At 39.7% G+C, this 17,501-nt stretch overlaps 3 protein-coding genes across 3 annotated transcripts; 2 read left to right on the forward strand and 1 right to left on the reverse strand.

Moving 5' to 3' along the window:
• Positions 1-2,087: 2,087 nt before the first annotated feature.
• LOC149932798 (uncharacterized) lies at positions 2,088-5,600 on the forward strand. Its single transcript, XM_090157182.1, has 3 exons — positions 2,088-2,667; positions 2,723-4,182; positions 4,236-5,600. The coding sequence occupies exons 1-3, from the start codon at positions 2,088-2,090 to the stop codon at positions 5,598-5,600; spliced, it is 3,405 nt and encodes a 1,134-aa protein (XP_090013308.1).
• LOC149932799 (uncharacterized) lies at positions 5,597-6,274 on the forward strand. The gene has a single exon (XM_090157183.1). It carries the CDS (start codon positions 5,597-5,599, stop codon positions 6,272-6,274), a length of 678 nt encoding a protein of 225 aa, XP_090013309.1.
• A 7,527-nt stretch (positions 6,275-13,801) lies between these two features.
• On the reverse strand, positions 13,802-15,990 carry LOC149932800 (protein white-like). Its single transcript, XM_090157184.1, has 11 exons — positions 15,876-15,990; positions 15,578-15,807; positions 15,436-15,510; positions 15,265-15,363; positions 14,949-15,196; positions 14,782-14,875; positions 14,556-14,717; positions 14,356-14,487; positions 14,129-14,273; positions 13,988-14,065; positions 13,802-13,929 (listed from the first exon to the last, which is right to left on the reverse strand). Exons 1-11 carry the CDS (start codon positions 15,988-15,990, stop codon positions 13,802-13,804), a joined length of 1,506 nt encoding a protein of 501 aa, XP_090013310.1.
• Between the last annotated feature and the right edge of the window lie 1,511 nt (positions 15,991-17,501).

Genomic DNA, 17,501 nt, shown 5'->3' on the forward strand with positions numbered 1-17,501 from the left:
GAGTTACAGGCGTTGGAACATGAGCATAATTCAATTTTCCTCCAAGTTGGTAAAGATTGCCGATCTTTGATGATCGATTGTAGCTAAACGGCTGTACCCAATTTAACTGTTAAGTAGAGTATTCGACGTGCAATTGTATGCTCTGTCATTATAGTAAGAGAAACATTATCTGTAGGATGCATTGCTGTCGCATTATAAGCAAAAAACTAAAAAAAGTCCAAAAATTACGTGGTTTTTTGGCTCTAAAAAATTTGCCACAAGCCCGAAACCGTTGCAAACTCATATAACTCTTATTTGGGATGCCTAACGTCAATTAAAATTATTTCCAGCTTGTGCATATTTATTGGGCAGAAAAATTCTAATTTGCCTACACTACAAGAAATGTTTCTGTAATTTGGAGACGATTTAAAGTCGGCGCCTAATCCGTCGGCCGACTTCGATTAGGCCGACTTAGAGTTGGCTCATAGTCTTTAAGCCGATTTGAACATAGCGAGGTTTCCAACTACATTATGCTGATATATTATTTACTACTGCAGTGAAATAAACGTATCGCGAATGCGTCTGCTGTAAAATAAAATAAAAAATAGCGCCTTCTCCGACCAAAGCCATCTGTGAGTCACGATATGATTTATTAATACTAGAATATTTCAGGCTCTCTAAGGCGAATTGTAAATGTAATTGCACTCGAGAATTTTACTATTTACTGAAAAATTTAAAGTGCCAAACTCTAAAGACTGTTTCAATTAAAGAAAGACTAAGTTTCCAAGGTAAGAAATTCCATAAAAATTTCTTATTTTTGTGAAATAACTATTTCAACTACAGGCATTTGTTATAGCTGTTAAGACTTTGTGGTTTACCCCAACAACTACTAAAGGAAATATTGATTTTTAAGATCAGTTTTAGCTGTTTTTTCTCTATTAAAATTAATTAAAGTTGAAAGTTATCAACCAAATGTCTTAACAGAGGTGGGCAAAAGATGTGAGTGTTCATAAATTTATAATATCGTTAAACATTAAGATATAAAATCTTATCCTTATCCCGTTTGCTTAAAAAGTAAGCAAACAAAAATATATTTTACTTACAAGGAGACGACCCGAGGTGTTACACACCGATTTTGTTCAAACTCGGGGGATTGGTAAACCTTCAGGCTTCATGTAACTTGAAAAATACTAAAGGGAATTTATTCAATGGGCAACGGTTTTACCATGGCAATGAAAAATGTTTTTGACAACATAAAATTGAAAGCCTTACTGAAAGCACGTCCACTAGGTGCCTCGATCCATACTTCCTGTACAACAAAGTTCCAACTCCTAGTAGGATTGGGGATGTGAATGATCTTAGTCGGGTCGATGATATCAGTGAATGGGCAATGGCTTGGACAAATATAACGCGCATCATCCCTTTTGCCGATTGGAAAATCGTTAGTTCAAATTCAAGCTCTGAAGTATTCTTTGTGTTATGAGTATAATTGTGATTCTATACAATATGACCTATTTGATAGTTTCAATTCTTAATCTTATCTTGTAAAGTATCATTCACACAATATAAGTTTCGTTGGTTCTCTTCTTTAGGCTTAACTAATTTAAAACTTCGATTTGTCAGTCATTTCGGAACCTCTTTCAACGCGATCTAGGAGGATTTATTCTCGATACAAGAGCAGGCCTTAGACTTCGCCATTCCCCTTTCGCCTTATCTCCTTTAAAGACATAATCAAATAATTAAATAACCTACTCTCTATCGAAATGTAGATGCAAATTAAGTACAAAAATTATATTTACTTAATTTTATTTTCTGGGGAGGTGCACGAGTGGATGTCGTTTCGGGATATGTTTCAAACAGCCATCCATAATAACCAGGATTTGTCGGATGCGCAGAAGCTTACGTACCTGAAATCAAGCCTAACGGGGAATGCCGCCAAGTTAATAACATCGCTTCCTATTTCGGACATTAACTACGGCATAGCGTGGGACACTGTTACGAAGAGGTACGAAAATAAGAGATAACTTTATTTATATATAATGAAGCGTTTCGTTTCACTCCCGGCAATTTCAAGCGGGAATTCGACGGCGCTGCGATCCATCGTGGACATGACAATGGAGTGCACGAGAGCGCTGGATACGCTCAGCATAGCGAATAAATGGGATGCCATTCTGATCTATCATTTAATGCAGAAGTTGGATCCTACTTCCAAGGAACAGTGGGAGCTAAGCTTAAAAGATACTGAGATACCTACGTCAAAGGCGCTTTTGGACTTCATCGAACAGAGAGCGCGATCGTTAGCCGCTTCGTCTTCGGGTCCAAGCCACCAACCTCGAGAGCATCTCAAGAAATCTGTCAACCTACACGCCAGAACGGGAATGACGCCGGCAGATGGAAGTTGTTCGTTCTGTTCCGGAGCGCATCGCAACTTCAAATGCCCAAAATTCAATGGTATGAAGATTGAAGACCGCCAGTCCTTGGCACAGGAAGTGAAGGTCTGTTTCAACTGTCTTCGTTCCGGTCATCGAGTAAAAGATTGTCCACTTGAAAGGGGTTGTAAGACTTGTGGACAACGACATCATTCGCTTCTCCACGGATACAATCACAATCCGAGATCTGGTAGTCGACGGTTCGGGAGAAGTCAATTGACGGGTGACCTTCAGCCTGGTATCCAACAACTGAGCCAAGGTCAACATGGATTAATGGATTTATATACCCCCGTACCGTAAAAATACATACCAAGGTCAACAGTTGGGTAACCACCAGATCAGTCAACTCCAAAACCAAAATTTCCATGTTCAAGAAGTAGTTCATTCAAAATGTGACGCCATGCTAGCCACTGCCGTGGTCAGGGTCCAGACGGTTTCCGGTGGATGTCTTCAATTCCACGCGCTCCTGGACGGCGGATCGACCGTGTCATGCATTTCCGAAGCGTGCATTGGACAACTGGGTCTAGGACGGGAGATGGTCGATACGGAGGTCGTAGGTCTAGGCTCAGCTCAACTCGGGAAGACGAGAGGCCTAGTTCAGGTACATTTCAAGTCGCATATTGATGCCAAGAAAATAGAGAAATTCCATGTAAGTGCCTACGTTCTTCAGAAGATTACTTGTCAACTTCCGGTTAGAAGATATGACGCAAGTAATTGGAGTCATCTGAAAAATCTTCAGCTAGCGGATCCAGCATTTAACGTACCAGCTGACGTGGACATACTGCTGGGCGCCGACATATTTTTTAAACTTCTACTCGACGGCAAACGAAGGTCAACTTCCAAGTCTCCGGATGCTATAAATTCCGAGCAGGTTCCGAAGAGACCAATTCTCACTCGCGCCGAGAAAGATTGTGAGGAAGATTTCCAGATGAGCCACTACAGAAATGAATCTGGAAGATTCGTGGTCCGGATGCCGATGAAGAAACCAAAAGTTCCTCTCGGGTCGTCCCGAAAAACGGGTGAGAGGAGATTGCTACAAATCGAGAAAAAGATTGAATCGAGTCCAGAGTTGAAGATTTTATATCAAGGCTTTATGGAGCTGTACGAAGTGCTGGGGCACATTATTAGAGTGGAATCCATCCATTCGTCGATCGAACGAGTATTCATTCCCCACCATTACGTCCTGAAGGATTGTAACCAGACGAACAAATTTAGAGTCGTATTCGATGCGTCGGCGAAGACAAGTTCTGGTAATTCGTTGAATGACGCACAGCTAGTCGGTCCAGTCGTTCAAGACACGCTGTACACTATCATCATGCGATTCAGAATTCATCAAGTAGCATTCAGTGCTGATATTAAGAAGATGTATCGGCAAATACTGATCGCACCCGACCAGTGCGACCTTCAATGTATTCTTTGGCGAACGTCACCAAAATTACCTATGCAAGAATATCAGCTCAGGGCGGTTACGTACGGTACGGCATCAGCACCGTTTCTCGCCACCAGAGTCCTTCGACAATTGGGTGATATCGGATCTAAAGAATACCCGTTGGGTGGTGAGATTCTCAAACGAGATTTCTACATGGATGATGTCATGAGTGGAAAAGGATCGATTGAAGATACTAGAGAGGCTATAGCTCAACTTCGCCAGCTAACAGACAGTGCTGGGCTCCCTCTCAGCAAATTCGCTTCCAACTGTCAGGAATGTCTGGTCGATGTTCCAGTTGAGTTGCGGGAGACCAAGGAAATCCTCGCTATGGATGAAGAACCTATCGTAAAAACTCTTGGGCTTTACTGCGACACCCGAAGGATCAATTCCTGTTCAAGGTTCAAGTTCCGGAGTCGGGGGAAGACGTTATGAAAAGAACGTTACGATCTAAAATTATGATGCAAGACGTTTGGAGGGAGAGAGTTGGTTGGGACGAAAAACCGACCCCATCGATTCAGCACCAATGGCAAGAGTTTCGAGATTCGATCCTAGAGATTCAGAAAATACGCATCGACCGTGGGATTCATACCTCACCAGAAATATCTGAGTTGGAATTCCATGGATTCTCAGATGCTTCGGAAAAAGCGTACGCTGGAGTAGTTTATCTGAGAACGGTAGACAAATTCGGAGAAATCAACGTTTCACTTCTTGCGTCGAAGACAAGGGTGGCTCCAGCGACCCAAGCTATGTCCATCCCGAGATTGGAGTTGTGCGGCGCTCTGCTACTCGCTGATCTCCTGGAATCAGTTAAAGAATCACTGGGACTTGATACCATTCCAGTGAAAGCATGGACAGACTCCACAATTGTCCTATGTTGGATCACGTCGTGTCCGAAACGATGGAAGACGTTTGTTGGTAATCGAGTTTCGAGAATTCAAGAAATTATCCCAGCGTCGCAATGGGACCCAGCCGACGCAGCGTTGAGAGGAATTTATGTTGCAGAACTCGTAAAGCATCACCTCTGGTGGAAAGGACCGTCATGGTTGGTAGAGAGCACGCCCGCTCCCAATACGTTGAAATGGGTGATGGACACCTCCAAGATCAATCAAGTTTATGAGGAGGAGAAGATCGTCATCGTAGCCACGAAAGCCCACGTCGTTGAAAACTCTACATTCACGAGATTTTCATCACTTTCCCGTTTACGTCGTATCACCGCATGGAGCCGAAGATTCGCTCATAACAGTATACTTCGATACCGACTGAGAACGGATCCACTGTCAACGACTGATGAATTGGGATCAGCACTATTGGCGCTAATCAAGGTTATGCAAGCCTCAGAGTTTGCAGAAGAACTTGAGTTCTTGAAGGAAGGAAACCCGTTGCCAATGAAGAGTAAATTACTCTGTTTACGTCCTGAGTTGGATTCGGACGGCATCCTTCGGATTGGAGGTCGATTGAAACATGGTGATTTTGCCGATAGCGTGAAACGACCCATTCTGCTACCACGCCACCACAAATTAACGGAACTGGTGATTCAAGAGGCACACGTCCAGCACTTGCACGCTGGAGCACAGTTGGTCCACAGCATTTTATCCCTAAAGTACTGGATTCTCCGTGGGAGAGATGCGATTCGACACCAAATTCGGAGATGCATCGTCTGCACAAGATACCGGGCAGAAACGGCAAAGCAAATTATGGGTGACTTACCTAAGTCCAGACTGCGATATTGTCGAGCCTTCACAACCACCGGCGTTGATCGATGACGCCTAGAAGTAAAACGACGTACAAGGCTTATATATCGCTTTTTGTATGCTTCGTCACTCGGGCGATACATTTGGAGGTCGTTTCATCTCTATCTACAGAAGCGTTTATCGCAGCGTTACGAAGATTAACCTCAAGGAGGGGACGGCCCCGCGACATTCATAGCGATTGTGGCACGAACTTCGTGGGCGCAGCAAAAGAATTGACGGAGTTCATGAAATTGATAAAGTCGAACAGTCATAACGAGGCAGTTGCAGATCACCTTTCGTCGCAAGGAATATCGTGGCATTTCAACCCTGCCGGCGCCCCCCACTTTGGTGGTCTATGGGAGGCAGGGGTAAAATCTGTGAAATACCACATGCGAAAAGTCATTGGCCAAACTCGACTGACATTCGAAGAATTTGCAACGGTCATCACGCAAATCGAGGGATGCCTCAATTCGCGACCCTTGACTCCGATGTCGTCTGACCCGATGGATCTGCAAGTACTAACGCCAGGTCACTTCCTCATTGGAGAGTCGTTGCAAGAGGTTCCCGACCCAGATCTCTCGCACCTTCCGATGACGAGACTCAACCGCTGGCAACTCCTCCAAAAGCTGAAACAGGACATCCACAAGCGTTGGCTTCGGGAGTATATAACAAGACTTCAGCAACGTCCGAAATGGATGACTCCTTAACGGAATATCGCAGTCCGGGACATGGTCCTCGTCAAATCAGACTCTTTATCCGCCGCCAGCTGGCCTCTTGCTCGAGCTGTCCAGATACATCCAGGTCAAGATGAACAGACGAGGGTGGTCACTTTGCGTACCAGCAGTGGAGAGCTTACGAGACCGATCGTTAAGCTCTGTCTACTTCCATTCGATCAAGAAGACACCACGTCTCATTCTTGAAGCTATCGCATCAAGGCCGGGAGTATGTTCCGACGATAAACTTACGTTATGAGGAAGAATGCTTTTTTCCCTTCCCTGTTCGATTGTTTACCTTTTATCTAATCTTCGAATGTTTTAATTATGGTTTTAAATTGATTCATTTTTTGTCGGCGATATGCTTTTATGTTGTAATCGAATGCTTTTGACCTACTCAAAAGTTAACTTCATGTTGGATAAATAAATAATTAATCAGAGTTCATCCAGATCTGTTGTCGATTACTTTGTTGCGACGTCGGCAGCCGTCGAGCTTAAGTCGCGCTAGTTCGAGGGAAGAGAGGTCTGAATTCTGCGGCTAGACATGAACATAGTAAAAACGATAGTACTGGAGAGTGTTGTTAAATTAAATTTTAAAGAAACCAATTTAACACTGTTAAACTTGATATCATAGGTCGGGGGGCTCTGGGCTTCAAAGATCGCCAATGCCCTAGGTTAGGCTAGGACTCGCGAGCGCAGTCGCTCTCTGTTGTATATTAGAATGCCAATCTCTGCTTGATATATAACGGTTTAATTGAGAGCCGTGCAATGCAATAATATTATCGCCTTCTTGGCGAACTTGTTTCATTTAGCGCTTGCCGCACCGAGAGTGGTCTATTCCGATCATTTCGACGTGGCGTTCACAAGCTACCTCTTTCGAACGGCGAGCGTATTTCGCGAACAGAGGGAAATGTTGTTCTCTCCTATTGTTCTCTCCTGTTGTTCATCTCTCCTATTGTTCTCAGAGCCGTATTATGTCGCTACGGATTAAATCGGCGTCAGATTCGCGTGCAGCTGCCGACGTCAAGGCGAACAAATTCACTTCTCACGGCTACATAGTGTAGACGAGATAAACGTTTAAACAATAGAGTAAAGCGTAACCAACTATTATAACTAACCAATTAGTGGTTAGCTTTGAATCTGCTATCCTCGCTATTTTATTTCGGTGTCCTGAAATATATATCAAACGGAAAATAGGTCATTCCTCAATCTTGTCATCTTCATACCTTAAATTACCTATTTAGTGCTCGAATTACGTTAGGAAAGATTGTGGGAGTTCTTTAATAGAATTTCAAGCTTTATTTTTTAACGGTTTCATATTGGCAGACCACAATTAATCTACTAACTACTGGTCAGCTCACTTCGGGAAACGTAACTCGTAATACCATAAGTCTATAATATTGTTCCATAAATTTGTCACTTTGGGGAATATTTTACTGAGAGTTAGTAACCGAGTGACGTCATCACAAGAAGCAAATCTTCCCCTGTCGAGGCGCTGTCAAAGGCTACGTGTGACGCGTTAGTAAGCGGACGCAAAACGGCGACGAAGCCCGTAATGCAGTCTGTCTTGCGAATAGCTCTCAGTAAAACGTTTGCTGGTGAAGAATAGGAAGTGTCACACTTATGTAACAAAGATATTATACACTTATGGTAATACCTATATCCATTTTTAGCCTCACCACTCTTGTTGAGGAGGAATTGTTAGCCTCACCCATCTTGTTATTGAGGGATTGTTAGCCTCACTTGTTATAGAGGAATTGAAGCTGTTATTTTCACTCTTATTCTTTCATCTTTTTCGCTTGTTTTTCTTTCTGCATACCACTTTTTCGTTATAATTTTATCTACAGTTCCTTTGAAACAAACGATATTGGATTGTCCAGGGATACTCGTTATTACAATACTTTCTTCGAAATAATTCTGTACTTTGTTCCTTAAATGTTTTTATAACAAGCCTTCTTTTTCCTCACCTAGGTAGGATTAAAATTGGGTATAAAGTTACTCTAATGACAGCTGACATTAATCTAAAGAGTTTGTCATAAATGAGCACAGTTTCTGAAAGGCATTTTTCTGACAGATGTTTTCGCCTTTTATCAAAAATGCATGTTTTTCCAGAAAACAGGCAATCAAAATTATGCGCTGAATCTCTAGTCGAGGTTCCTCACATCTTGTAGACTTGGCATTCAAATACTGCGCTATATACTTTGTGTTCGTATATTTCGCTCGACAGTCGCTATGGACATTTAATTTATTTCGATCTCGAATTTCTTTTCATTCTGAATTGCCACGAGTTTTACTAGCTTCAATAATACTTTTAATAAGAATTCGGACTACGTATTAATAGGGTGTAAAATACGGTACCGAATTTAGTTCGCCCGGGAGAATATTGTTCGACGACCAAAGTCCGAAAATCCCCCGTTTATGGACCTTGACATACGTGGATAAGTTATAGTTTAGGCGTTTTGTCTGTACGTGTACAGTCTGAATACTAAGCAGAGGGGAAACTAATACCAATACATACAATAAAGCGGGTTTTCTTTCGAAAAAAGTGCCAGAATTCAAACTTAAAATACCAAAAATTAAAACTTATGTTGAGACCTCAGATCCATCTACACACACCAGGTAGCGCTGGCGATATATAAACATGGAATACGCCAAATGATGGTAAATCCGAGGGGTAAGACACTCTGCGAACTCGGAGTACACTGCCGTACCTTTGACAGTGCTAAATGGAACTCGCGAACTCTTGAAAATATGTACCTTTAACAGTGCTAAATGCACGAACTCGGTGTACAGATTATATGAGACTGTCTAACCCCTCGGGGAAATCTTCTACCGAACAACTCATCCTAGCTTAAAGGCTGGTTCACACGAGCACTGTTTTCCTGATTTTCCTATTTTCTCGTTTTACCACCTTTCCCGTTGTTCTGGCGCACGGGAAAACGACTGTACACACGGACAAAATTTAACGGGTTTTTCCGCCGTCAGCGCTGCCGGTAAACGAGAAAACGGAGAAAAAAATGTTTAAATATCTCTACTTTATTTTCCCGGTTTTTGAAGCTCTTTGAGTTCGACTAATCAGCGAGCGTTTCGCTGTCACGTGATATAAGGAGCAATTTTGAAAGTCTTTAAAAGTAGGCTTAAGAATTTTTGCGTCTATCACGTGACGGCATAAGGCTCGCTGACTGGTCGAGGCCTACGCCCCTCAAAAAAAGGTTATCCGTTTCCTCGTTCCCCGGCAGCTCTCGCTGTGATAAAATCCGGCAAATTTTGTCCGTGTGTACAGTCGTGTTCCTTCGCGCCCGAAACACGGGAAAAGGCGGTAAAACTAGAAAATATAGAAAACCAGGAAAACACTGCCCGTGTGAACCAGGCTTTAGTCCTATCTCATACCGTTTACCCAAAAAATTGAAAATATACCAAATATATATAGCGGTATATATGAAAACAATACACCAAATCATAGAAAATCGTCTAACAAACAACTATCATATTGGACCGTTTACCCGTTACCGCGAAAAAAAACTAAAATAGACAAAAGGGCGGTCATTTTTAGACATGTTTCCCTACGCAGAAAGTGGTAAACTTTTTTAGCCCTATAAGTACCCCATCTAGATCCCAAAACCGTTGAGAGCTGCTTTTCGTAAATTATTTCCGAGTCAAATGCTAATTTGACTGTGCTATAAAATACGCATTATTTTACAGTTTTAATTGAGACTAAAATACACGCTATTTTTTCAGTTTAAATTGAGACTAAAATACACGTTATTTTTCAGTTTAAATTGAGATTAAAATACACTTCATTTTTTCAGTTTAAATTGAGACTAACATACGCATCATTTTTGCAGTGTAAATTAAAATATGCATTATTTTTGCAGTTTAAATTAAATATGCATAATTTTTGCAGTTCAAATTGAGACCACGATATGCATTATTTTTGCAGTTTAAATTGAGACCACGATATGCATTATTTTGCAGTTTAAATTGAGACCACGATATGCATTATTTTTGCAGTTTAAATTGAGACTAACATACGCATTATTTTTGCAGTTTAAATTGAGACTAACATACGCATTATTTTTGTAGTTTAAATTGAGACTAACATACGCATTATTTTTGCAGTTTAAATTGAGACTAACATACGCATTATTTTTGCAGTTTAAATTGAGACTAACATACGCATTATTTTTGCAGTTTAAATTAAAATATGCATTATTTTTGCAGTTTAAATTGAGACCACGATATGCATTATTTTGCAGTTTAAATTGAGACCATGATATGCATTATTTTTGCAGTTTAAATTGAGACTAACATACGCATTATTTTTGCAGTTTAAATTGAGACTAACATACGCATTATTTTTGCAGTTTAAATTAAAATATGCATTATTTTTGCAGTTTAAATTGAGACCACGATATGCATTATTTTGCAGTTTAAATTGAGACTAACATACGCATTATTTTTGCAGTTTAAATTGAGACTAACATACGCATTATTTTTGCAGTTTAAATTGAGACTAACATACGCATTATTTTTGCAGTTTAAATTGAGACTAACATACGCATTATTTTTGCAGTTTAAATTAAAATATGCATTATTTTTGCAGTTTAAATTGAGACCACAATATGCATTATTTTTGCATTTTAAATTGAGACCACGATATGCATTATTTTTGCAGTTTAAATTGAGACTAACATACGCATTATTTTTGCAGTTTAAATTAAAATATGCATTATTTTTACAGGTTAAATTGAGACCATGATATACATTATAAAATGAGAATTATATTTGCAGTTAATAATAAGTTTAATATACCCTTACCAAAATGTGAGTCTTACTTTAGTCGCTAATTAGTCTCAAAGAAGGATCAAGGATTTTTAAGTATTATGTAAGCATAACTGAGACCCGAATTTTGGGGCCTAAATAAAATCTATTTTAGTCTCACTAAAAGAGTTTTATTAATATATATTTAGATGAAACTCATTATAGTCTCATTTTGGAAGACCCAATTCTGGAGACTTGAGAGAAGCTTAATTGAGAGTTGCTTAGAGGTTACAATATTAGATTAGAATAAGGGTTATTTAAGACTTCGTTTAGTCTCATATTGGGAGACTAAATTTTGGGGACTTGAAAAAGGCTTAAATGAGAGTAGATAATGGGTTACAATATTAGATTAGAATAAGGGTTATTTAAGATTACACTTTAGTCTCATATGGGGAGATTCATTTCTGTGGACTTGAAAGAGACTTAATTGAGAGTTGCTTAGAGGTTACAATATTAGATTAGAATAAGGGTTATTTAAGACTTCACTTTAGTCTCAAAAATCGCATTAAAAAAGTCTTAGTAGAGTCTCCTACAAATAGTAAAACGCAGGTATAAATAGAGTCTCCTACAAATATTAAAACGCAGGTATAAATAGTCTCCTACAAATAGTAAAACGCAGGTATAAATAGAGTCTCCTACAAATAGTAAAATACAGATCTTAATTGAGGCTCCTACAGAAAGCGAAATTTAATGCAGTGTCTTTCAAATCGCAAAAATTATGTCTAAATTGAGTTTCCTAAAAATTAAAAAATATGGGTTTAAACCGAATCTCCTAGAAATCACGGAAATAGTGTTTAAATCAAGTCTCAAACAAATCGCAAAAACAAGTTTAAATTAAGTCTCCCACAAATAGTAAAACGCGGGACTAAATTGGGTCCCTACAAATAAAAAATCTGGCTTTAAATCAAATCTCCCAGAAATCACGGAAAAAGGGGTTTAAATCAAGTCTCAAACAAATCGCAAAAAACAAATCTAAATTAGGTCTCATAGCAAGATCTTAAATAGAGCTAAAAACGAGTCTTCTTTAAGGCTAGCTTAAAGAAACGTAAATATCTAGATTTAAGTATATTTTTAGTCTGAGTTTTGGACTGTGGGAGACTTATTCATGATTTATTATGGGCTTTGAATAAGTCTTTTTTAAGGTTTTATTTTCGAAACATAATTTTGGTAAGGGTAACCCTATCAATATACGCTTAAATTTAATCTGAAACAAGCCTTCTTTTTCGTCTTAAACAAGGCTAAATTTAGAGGAGGAATATCAGACTTAAATTAAACTTAAATTAACCGTTAAGTTAAATAAGGCTCTAGCAGAGCTGAAATAAATCTAAAATAAGGATGTATTTGAGACAGTGGCAGTTTCATAAAAGTCTTAGACAAGTTTTATTTTTGCTGACTTATTTGACACGTAAACAAACCAAAATATAACAACCTTAAATAAGTATCCATTTTCACTCCAAATAAGGATTAATTAAGTCTGAAACAAGGATGTATTTGGGATTGTGGCAGCTTAAAAAGGGTCTGTTTTTATATTAAAAAATACAGCTTCGATTTTGGTAAGGGGGAGTTTAACGTACAGGAGATTCACAATATCAAGACTTTAATACGGCACACATTTAATATTAAGGTGTGTAATACAGCACACTTGGATAATCAAGCTGTTTAATGTAGAAAGCGTAAATTTACTTTATTTTCTTTTACATTTCCACAAAAGTTGGGTGTAAACCACGATCTTCAACGCCATTGTAAGAATCACGAGCATGTACAAGTTAAAGTAAACGTTTCCCTGTAAGAACCGTGTAAAAATAACGAACACCAATTAGTGTTTTACGAGTACGGATTTGCGAAACGTGGGCTTTTACCTCAGAGTAGCCGTATTTTTCGAGAATTTCATGGCCATTAGCGTAACAGATGGCTGGATTGTTAACATCGCAAACTGAAAGCGCATTAATTAAAGTTAATTAAATAAATGTTTGAGTTTACAATTTCCACCATACTCGCGAGAGTTTTTCCAAATTGCATAAGTAATTGCGTATCAACACCAACCGATGCCTGGGCCTATTTTTCATTAGATTTAGTGGTTATTTGGCCGGAAACGTGATGAGAAAATGAGTTAGGACAATACCATAATTAAAAATGAATTTTTACTATGAAGTCATTTTCTGCAATAGTGTAGGGAGTTGTTAATTCGCGTGGCATGGAGGGCTAGCCACTATCCTCCTACACGGTTTAACCGGCCATCTGATTTAAAAGCATTAAAAATCGCTAGATAACGTGGTCTTATGGTTGTGCCTTGTGAAATAGTCTAGCTGATTATCTTGATCAAACATTCAACATAGCCCCCAAACTGTCTGTACAAGTGCCGAATTTTTAGGTTTTTATGTGTATGCAAATGATAAAAATTACTTTTGCTTATATTACTTAGGGTGTACGAAAAATCTAGTGCCCCGGACCTTATGCCGCTATCTGTATCGTTACGTTTCCGCATGCAATTATTATATAAACTCGAAATAGATTATCTTTCAGTACATTACCAAACTTTGGTTATTGGCGTTTTATTCTTACCAATTTGGCCAGCGTCTTTCCATTGGTTTCCAATTATCGATTCTGCTCCGTAATACGCGAATAGCAGGTATTTCGTCCAAGATAAGTATCCTGGAATAGAACTATTGGCGAATATGATGTTAACTTATTGGAATCTTATCAACATTGTATCAAAACATACTTAATATTGTTGAATAATCCCGTTAAAACTCTGCAATAGTTGAAAAAGAAACTGACGAAGGCTATAAAATATTTTACATTCCCTAAAATCAGTCTAAGAAACTCTCCTAAAAAGAAACTTTTGTTGGATCGTCGTCAAAAGTCGTTACCATCAGAAATAATTACCCGTGGCGCTAGCCGCCATGTTCGTTAGAAATGCCGCAGTGATGAAAACTCCGTATTTTTCAGGAGACAGTTGCATTCCTCAAGAAACCACCCACGATTAGAACGTTTCGTTTGTTTTTCTAGTTTCTAAACTTAAATTACCAGTAGACCAATACATCAGCGAACAGAAAATGAAAGTATCAATAAAGCAGTACATCGTCTCGAATATTGTCCGAACAATCATAAAAGAGTGGACCGAGTAAAGCCTCGCCTTAAAATCCAGGATCGCCTGACCTTCATTTAGGGCCTGAAATAAGTCGTTAACTGTTTCAGTTTTCAGTCATTACATATTGGGCGTATTGCCGTGACCAAGAACCGTTGCGACGTACGAAACCAGCGCTGTATAGAAACTGAATTCCAATAAATCTTTCAGCCTCGATCCATATAGCAGTCAAGTTTTCGACCCCGATTCCAGTCAACGGTTGCTTCCAAAAAGCGCACATCATCACGACTGCCAGCATCTGCGTTAAATCGATATTGTTTTAGGAGCCCAATTACTACATTAAGAATTATGTTAGGTTTTTCTGACCAAAGACCTGCTCGATTTCTTAAGGTATTGTTCTGGAAATCGGGAAATACCCAATGTTTCCTTCCAGATCAAAAGTCGTATTTGGTTCATCGTAGTTGTTAATGGTTTTCCCAGCGCAGTGTCCGCCTTTTTGCTCAAATATCTATATTCCGCTGGAATTTCCTGCGTGAATAATCGTGTATTTAGTATTTTCGATAATGAAATTGTTCGTTTACTTAGTACGTACATCGTCATTGTCCGCGGTTCCAATGATTTCCGTTCGTAGCTGTCGTATGAAAAAGTCGTAAGGATTGTAGTTCGGGGGACACTCCGAGTTCAGCCTGAAAGGTACTTGGAAAGCATTATAAATCTGGTGATTCCAGGAGTCGACGGAGCTCGGGTGTATGAACGCACCGTTCTTTGAAGAACGTCAAAGCGGAGTCAATGTCCCCTTGATAGGCCACTCTTCCGAAGGACGTCATCAGGATGACTCGGTCAAATTGTCGGAAAAGTGAAGACGAAGGCTGGTGTATCGTGCATACGCAGCAAATGTTCTGTTTTCGAACCTGCGCCTTGAGAATCGTCACGCATTCTTTGGCGGCGAAACTGTCCAAACCCGTTGTTGGCTCGTCCAGGAAGAGGAATTTAGGGCTACCAATGATCTGTGTGGACGCTCATATTACGAATAATTGAAGCCTTGATTTATCACAAACTGACGCCGATAGCTTACTTCGCAGACAAACGCCAATCGACGAATCTCTCCGCCGGAAAGTGTCTTGGCCTTCGAGGACTCTCCTATTAGCGTGTTTTGAACGTTTAATAGCCCAGCCTATAGTCACGATGAAATTCTTTGATTATCACTAATAATAATAATTATTATAGTCAAAATTGAATTAAAAACCTCTCCTAGATGCTTTTGCACAATGGAATCGATATCTTTTGAGTTTTCGCCCGTCTTGGGAACTCTAAGTGAAACCTATAACGGTATGGAAATGAAATGTCCACGTTTCAAAATCTCTAGAATTAGCTTTCGAATCTCGTACCTGATACCACAAATACTCCTTAACCGTCATCTGAGGAAGTAAGTCCTGAAATTGCCTGAGCAATACCGAATGTTTCCTCGTACACGTATCTTTCCCATTGATACTGATTTGTCCGGTGACGCTGTAAGATTTCTTGATGGTTCCGGACAGGACATCCAGAAGAGTAGACTTGCCCGATCCGCTGGCGCCGATTACGCCTACCAATTCTGCGGACTGAGCTTGACCATTTACTGATAAAGCCAATGATGAAAATAAAATATTTGCTAATAGCCCCCAAAATGAGCGAGAAATATTTTACTTTCGTGCAATACGGTTTTCCATTCAACATTTCGGCTCCAAACGCAGCTTTTTGTCGTAGGTACTGACACTTTGATATTTTTCCAGCTTAACGTCGTACGCGAATTACTTTCCATAGCTGAAAGTTTTGTCCGAATGCTGCCAGTTTTAAATTCTATGTAATCCTTTGTGAAACTAATTATATAGTTGTTTCGTAAACACGCATTAGCAGCTGTATCTGTAGGGGCTTAATGGGAAAAATCTTGTAGAAGTATAAACGATAGACAATTAAGTTACGTGCGCACGCCTATACTTTTCCCCTACTCCTTTCTTAGCGTGGTATTAAACCCTCTATTGTGTTAATGATGTTGCTGCTCTCTGAATCTACCATCACGCTATTGTCTAGTAGAATAAAGTTCGTCTGTGTTGGTTAGTATTTAAAATACTAAATTTTTAATTACTTTTAAGATATTGATGTAAATTTCATTTTAAGCCATTTTTCCAAGAATATTTTATACATATTTTAAAATATTTACTTTTGACTAAATAATGAGATTTTTTATTTCACATAATTTTATTTAAATATTGACGAGTTACACACGTTACATGACGTCATATTAGAAAATGTTACATCATGTAACATCTTTGATTCGGAGCGGCTGGCTAATTATCTCCACGGAGGGTTTGGAAAAGCGTTCTTAGTGTTTCAGGTGACGTCGCTTAGTGTTTCAGGTGACGTCGGTTAGTGTTTCAGGTGGCGTCGCTTAGTGTTTCAGGTGACGTCGCTTAGTGTTTCAGGTGACGTCGCTTAGTGTTTCAGGTGACGTCGCTTAGTGTTTCAGGTGACGTCGCTTAGTGTTTCAGGTGACGTCGCTTAGTGTTTCAGGTGACGTCGCTTAGTGTTTCAGGTGACGTCGCTTAGTGTTTCAGGTGAAGTCGCTTAGTGTTTCAGGTGAAGCCGCTTAGTGTTTCAGGTGAAGCCGCTTAGTGTTTCAGGTGACGTCGCTTAGTGTTTCAGGTAACGTCGCTTAGTGTTTCAGGTGAAGTCGCTTAGTGTTTCAGGTGAAGTCGCTTAGTGTTTCAGGTGAAGTCGCTTAGTGTTTCAGGTGACGTCGCTTAGTGTTTCAGGTGACGTCGCTTAGTGTTTCAGGTAACGTCGCTTAGTGTTTCAGGTGAAGTCGCTTAGTGTTTCAGGTGAAGTCGCTTAGTGTTTCAGGTGAAGTCGCTTAGTGTTTCAGGTGAAGTCGCTTAGTGTTTCAGGTGAAGTCGCTTAGTGTTTCAGGTGAAGTCGCTTAGTGTTTCAGGTGAAGTCGCTTAGTGTTTCAGGTGAAGTCGCTTAGTGTTTCAGGTGAAGTCGCTTAGTGTTTCAGGTGACGTCGCTTAGTGTTTCAGGTGACGTCGCTTAGTGTTTCAGGTGACGTCGCTTAGTGTTTCAGGTGAAGTCTCTTAGTATTTCAGGTGACGTCGCTTAGTGTTTCAGGTGACGTCGCTTAGTGTTTCAGGTGAAGTCGATTAGTGTTTCAGGTGAAGTCGCTTAGTGTTTCAGGTGAAGTCGCTTAGTGTTTCAGGTGAAGTCGCTGAAATGTTACGTCACATATCATAATTATATAACGAAACCTAAAATATAAATTACATAAAAGAGGTAAAA

This window comes from Leiobunum rupestre, chromosome 8, assembly GCF_980474605.1.
Source record: "Leiobunum rupestre chromosome 8, qqLeiRupe1.1.hap1, whole genome shotgun sequence".
Taxonomy (NCBI): domain Eukaryota; kingdom Metazoa; phylum Arthropoda; class Arachnida; order Opiliones; family Sclerosomatidae; genus Leiobunum; species Leiobunum rupestre.